This window comes from Chelonoidis abingdonii, chromosome 9, assembly GCF_003597395.2.
Source record: "Chelonoidis abingdonii isolate Lonesome George chromosome 9, CheloAbing_2.0, whole genome shotgun sequence".
Taxonomy (NCBI): domain Eukaryota; kingdom Metazoa; phylum Chordata; order Testudines; family Testudinidae; genus Chelonoidis; species Chelonoidis abingdonii.
This window is the reverse complement of record NC_133777.1, coordinates 3,865,194-3,871,541: the sequence shown is the minus strand read 5'-3', so window position 1 is coordinate 3,871,541 and position 6,348 is coordinate 3,865,194. Positions and strand designations below refer to the sequence as shown.

Sequence of the window (6,348 nt, the reverse complement as noted above, 5' to 3'; positions counted from 1 at the left end):
TGGGGCAGCAATTAGTTTAAGCAAGGGGTTTGTGTATCACTTCAAAAGTCTTAATCCGTGCGGTCAGCCCTGGCATGATATTTGCCAGAACCTATTGAGTAGTCTTAATGAGTCTGCAAAGCAAGCTTTCAATACTTCTTGGGTTGCTTCAGATGCTTTAAATGGCATAGTCTATATGTTATTGTGCAGCTTTAGAAAGGCCTAGGCTTTAAAAAAGTATGGCCTCTTTCACACGGCAGACAGAAACCATCTTTAGACCCAGGGCCCTTGACGTTTTGCATATCAATATGGCTCTGGCTGAATGTAGCCACTCAGCTGAGAAATAGGATCATGATCAGCGTTTCCAGGTTTTCACAGGCACTTGGGAAACTTTAAAGCCCTTCGTGGAGAATAATTTGGTCGAATGTCATGACTGGAAACAAAACCTAAACAAGCAAAGTGCAGTCCATCATGTGGCGCTGCCAGTGAAAGTGACAACAGGCTCCAACGGCTCTGACATCCAACCCCCAGCGGGTTGGCGGAGAGGGCACTTCCAGTTCCTTGGGCCACTCACCTCAGCAGAATTTGTACACTTTGGAGGAGGGCAATTTTGAGAGGTGCTGGGCACCTGCTGTTGAGGGCTGAGCACCCTCAGCTTCCCCTGGCTAGAAGGCACTCAGCAGCACCTGGGATCGGGCCTCACTTTAGCATGAATTTTCAAGGGGCAGGGGAAGGGCATGAGGGGAGGAGAGAGAGATTCCTCTGTGGTTTGTACAAAGCTGGACAAACCCAACCGTATGAAACTGTAGAATGACTTCACAGAAAAAGCTACGGAAATGGGGGGGAAGAAGCCATTTACGTATATCCTGAACCTCTTCTGCTTCAATTGCCTTTCAGGACCATATCCTCAGCTGGCCTGAAATCACTGTAGTTCCACTGAAATCAATGGAGCTGCTCTGATTTACACCAGGTGTGAACCTAGCCTTTCGAACGCCACAGAAAATTAATCCAGATTTTGTTTGTTGTTTAACCTAGCACAGCGTCTTAACCAGGTACAATGTGGCTATGCTGGCTTTAGAAACTGACAGGAATGTAAAGCAGGACAAAGACAATGCAAATTAGAAGTCATGTCTATTCCAAGGGATACCAAAAAACATTCACGTTTCTATCTCTGTCTCTCAATATATAAATAGCTGGGTTGTTTGTGTTCAACTTGGACCTGACATTGAGTAGTGTCATTTTGTGCATCGTTTGTTGCGGCAGTAAACAGATTAGCCTCCTGTCTGAAACTGACTAACACGCTGACCGTTAGCCATGAGTTTAGAGGCTTTAATTGCCACCCATACAAAAGAAATGCCACACTGAAGAGGATGAAGAACAAAGAGGAGCCTCTTATTATAGAAAAAGCAAAGAAGTGGGAGAAGCTTTAATGACTTGTATTGCAAACCAACTAAAAACACCCCGTGTAAAATGCCAGATGCAAAATCAATCCGGAGAATGACTGGAACACGAAGGGACGGACTGCAAAGGGCAGAGGTTCTTTGCTTACAATGTATTTGTCTAGGAAAACACTGGCTACCCGAAAGAGTTTAACATTTTTGTTTAACAATGCAGCTGGGACGGTTTGCAACCAATGGCTTGTGACCATTGAAACAGCAAGTCAACCCTACGCCATACAGGATAGCTAGCACTGAGACTATGTTGTACTGGAATCAAATGGATCTATCACATAGTACAAAACCATGCAGAGCCCAGGGGCCCTCCAAAACCAGAAAAAACAAACAAGTCACTAATAAGATTATGAAAGGTTAACAAAGGTTTTTTTGCCCCTCTTTAATTATGAGAACACTTGAATTCATTCCACCGGCCTCCAATGACTGCCCTTTGTGGCTGCAAATCTGGAAACCAAGACTGGGCTAAAGATCAGACTTTTTTTCCTATATGTTCTTCGGCAAAATTGTTTCTGGGAGGGGGGGAATTTTTGTCATTACTCTTGGAGGTCTCCAACTTTATCACCTGTGTTACATGTGATACATAATGCATCCGATCTGGAATATATTCAGAACTACTGCCGCTAATTGTTTTTATTCTTTCAGACTATTTTAAATCAGGAAAAATACACCATTCTCTGGATTCACTGTTCGACCAGATGTATCATCAAATGCCGGTCACTGCCCAGTCTCAGAAAGGAAACTCATCTCAATAAAAATCAACATGTGAGATGCAGAGCCAGCTGCAAAATGGGAAAGAGAAAATGATCACAGTGCCATTTTGAAAACAGGGCCCCAATCCTGCAAGGTACTTGAGCATGTGTCAAAGCTTTAAGCAGGTGAATGGTCCCATTCTTTTCAATGAGTGTTTTGACCCAGCTCATAAGGCCCTGATTCAACAAAGCATTTAAGCACCTGCTTAGCTTTAAGCAGGTGCTTAACTCCCATTGAGGTCAATTAGATGCAAGTACCAATTTAAAGCGGACTATGTGCTTAAGATGATTTTGCCTATTAGGCACAGAACTAATATTTCCTTTTATTTCAAACTTTGCCAATTTACAGTTCTTTTATTCATATGCTACGTGATCACTCACCAAGACAAATAATATTTAGACTGACAAAGTATAAATAATTTTGTATGCACATGGGGAAAAGAACTGGCAAGCAGATTTTGTGATGTGGTCTAGTAAATTTTTATAACAATTTTGTGGAGCTGTGACTTTTGTCGCAATTAAGAATGGGAGATTTTTCCACTCTTTTTTGCCCAGAGTTGTCAGTACTGTATGTTCCTGAAATCTTAGCAAAATAGAATTTTTAATGCAAACAGTTTAGCCGGAGAAGAACTGTGGGTACAATCCTGGCCAGTTGAAGTCAATGGGATTTTTGCCGTTAATTTCAGAGAGGGCCAAGATTCCACCCTGTGCATTTAAGACACAATTCTGCCCTCACTGAAGTCAATGACAAAACTCCCACTGGCTTCTGAGGCAGAATCAAGCCTTTAAACAACAATAAATCACCCACAGTTTGTACTATTTTTGCAGATTCACTGTGTCCTGTTTTTTGCAGATCTGGCAGAAACTATCAAACCAGGTAACTGTTTCTAAGGACACCGAATGTGAGTTAGGTGCAAAATTCAGCTTGTCTTTTTTAAAAGGGCTTTTACAAAACTCTAATAAACACAGTGCTTTATTTTAATTATTGAACATTTTAATGAAAAAGAGCTTTGGGAAGTGGAGGGTGTCCATGTCCTCTTGAAGCATGGGAAACTGACAACCAAACTAGCTTGGCATAGGCTCAAAAGCTGGAAAGAGAAATTGACTAGAAACACAAAGGCCCAGGTCCTCAAAGGTACGTGGAAGGGCCTTAGGTGCCTTTGAGGAGCTAGGCCAAAATTCACTGGCCCAACGGAGTGAAGCACGCACACACACGCACATACACACACACACACAAAAAGTAATAGATAAATAAGATTTTTTTTAAATTGGGACATGCTACTGGCCCCAATAAAGTCAAAATTCCATTGACTCCAATGGGAGGAGCAAGATCAGGCTCCTAACACGTTATTATCATAAGTCACTTGTGTTTTTAATATATTGGGCCAGAGCCTCAGCTGATGTAAATCAAGCTAGCTCCTTTGAAGTCAATGGACCTACATTGCTGTACAGCAGCTTCGAACCTGGCTGCAGTTGTTATCTTTGCAAGAAAGGCATCCAAGAGCTAAACACAGCACTGATGTCTGGGGCCCTCTCCCTGCTAATTAAAAGGGTCAGGATGGCTGATTGCGAATATTACAGAGCTCTCAGTATGGTCAGAGAAAGGACAGCATTAGGAGGCCAACTCTGATTTGCAAAACTTTACTGTGAATCTTAGTACCTTTGTCACTGCACGCACACATGCACACACACAAACACACACACCATCTGAAAACCATTCTGGTTAATATAGATTAGCGAAATTCATATGGAAGAATATTTAATCTGATCTGGGGTTGAGGGTTTTGTTTGTTTGTTTGTTTGTTTTTCTTTCTTAAATATTTCTCTATACTCAGAAAGTGTACATTTCTCTCCAGGAACAGGTCCATTATAAATTAGAACATGGGAAGTGTCTTCCAAAAGTTTGCCTTGGACACACCTATGCTAGAGTCTCTGGGCAGCTTGGTACACAATGTGCAAAGGGCCGTGTAGGTCTGCTAAGGGGACTAGTTGCCCTCTCCCCACTGTGGCTTAGAAAGCCAATGGCCTGGTGAGATCTCAGTCCCACCCAAAGTCCTGCCCAGTCATCTGATAGAACTTCATGTTGAAAGGTCTATAAAACTCCTGCAGGCGCTGGATCACCTGCCCGTGGATTTTTGGATGAGGCCGCCCTTTGGACTTCCCCAGACAGCGGGGCCGGCTGCTTCCTTCCGGCTTCTTCAGGCAAGGGAAGCCCTTGGTCTCATTGAAATAGAAGTGTTTGTCTGTCACGACTCTCTTGAGACCCAAGAAGTCTTGCACTCGGCCCATCTCCCCAGCCGGGTCACTCACGAGTCTTTCCCCGCTGACAAAGAGGAATTTTGAAAGGGGGAAGTACTGTAGCCAATTGTCCAGGTGCTTGGCGTAGATGCCAATCCGCACCGCACTCCAGGTGGTGTCGATGAGGCCTGTACTGATGTTCTTGAAGGCCAGCGCCTGGAAGCTGGGGATGGTGGGGTTTTTGGACAGTGTCTGTGTGTAGTCCGAGATGGCCCTGGTGACTGGGTTCCTCACCACCACAATCAGCTTGGTGTCCCTGGACATGTTGTAAATACGTTTGGGGGCCTCCTTGGTCACAAAGTAACTCGGGGTTTTCTCCATCGTGATCTGGCCCTCTAGAGTCCGCGGCATCAGGTTCCTGTGGAAAGGAAAGGACAACAGTAATGACTCAAGTGGATCTGTCCAGTTTTGACCCATTAACATCTTCAGGGAAGGGCAGCAGGGTAAGAACGAGCTGATAATATCTAGCTGTCAGCCCCCACATGCCAAGCCCAATGCTCAAGGAAAATCTCTCATCAAAATGCTTTAAAATCTCTCCTACAAGCCATTCCCATCAGGCCCTGACTAGGGTTGTGACTTCCATCTTTTTGCCAAACTCTGTTTCTTTTGTTACCTCCCTCTCCAACAGACCCCTACCTCATGTCTCTGTTTTGTCCACCTGTGGCATGTGAGCCGCCTTGGGCAAGGCCTGTCCTTGGTAGTTGTCTACACAGTGCTTAGCACAATGGGCTCCTGATCCTTGTCTGGGGTTGCTAGATGCTACCACAGTACAGACAGACACACCGAGTGCAACCCCATTGACTACAGTGGGGTTGCATGGGAGGAAAGTCAGAGTAGGAACTGGCTTTAGTCTGTAATAGTATGGACAAGAAGCAAAGTACAGTACTTGTCTTCTCCTGAATTAAGCACATAGGTCAAGGTTCTGGTGTCAATGACCTTGGTATAAGATCTGGAGTCACTCTGAGAAGTGACCCCAGAATTACAGAACAGTGACCAATGTGGATGGGTGGCAACAGATGATTAGTAGAAGATTCTCTTTTCTAATTAGCTGGTGGGACTCCAGAATGGGTCAGCAATGACCGCACCTTCCCTTCTGTTTGTACAGCACCTGGCACATTGTGGGCTCTACCAGAAAAAAGTTAAATAATAATAGCGAGCTACGACGTTGCCATCTGAGGGCTGTCTGGGCCCTCTCTTGAATGGGTGGAGAGCCAAGTTGAGTTCAGACTGTCCAATTGTCCACAGCACCAAAGTCATTGTGGTTGTTGATATTAACGGGCACCGTCGTTGGCATCATTAGCAAAAAAGCCGAGGAAAGGTTGAAATGGCTAGGGAAACTAAGCTATTCTCTGACCCCCAGAAACAGTGGCCACAGGTCAGGGCTGGTGTGTGGTGGTGGGGACAGCCTGGTGTGTGACTCCAAGTTCCTTCACAAGACCTGAATTTTCTTCAAGCCTTGAAAATCCAAATCCCCTCTTGGGCTCGTGATAACATTACAAACCCAGCTGGATTTTACCACCTCCCTGACGTTAGTAGCCATGGGATCTGCACAGACAGAACGTCCTGCAGAGATCAGAATACACCCCAGTCCATATGCCTTTAAAGGGCAAACCTGTGAACCCGAGACTCTGATCTAACTCCACGTTCTAATCTCAGTGTATGAGATCGCTCTCCTAGAAGCATAATAAAAAAACAGCCCAGATTGTTGCTCCTAGGAGAACTCGAAGAGTCTCAGGCCAGGTCTACACTGCGACTTTAAATCGGTTTAATGGCCGATATACTGATTTAACGCTGTACCCGTTCACACGACGTCCTCATTAATATCAAGTTAAACGGCTCCTTAAATCGATTTCGGAACTCCTCCCAGA

General features: G+C 44.7%; 1 protein-coding gene across 1 annotated transcript; it reads right to left on the bottom strand.

The window, feature by feature from the left end:
- Positions 1 to 3,873: 3,873 nt before the first annotated feature.
- On the bottom strand, positions 3,874 to 4,821 carry HS3ST6 (heparan sulfate-glucosamine 3-sulfotransferase 6). The gene has a single exon (XM_032762792.2). It carries the CDS (start codon positions 4,799 to 4,801, stop codon positions 4,220 to 4,222), a length of 582 nt encoding a protein of 193 aa, XP_032618683.2. The 5' UTR covers positions 4,802 to 4,821; the 3' UTR covers positions 3,874 to 4,219.
- Between the last annotated feature and the right edge of the window lie 1,527 nt (positions 4,822 to 6,348).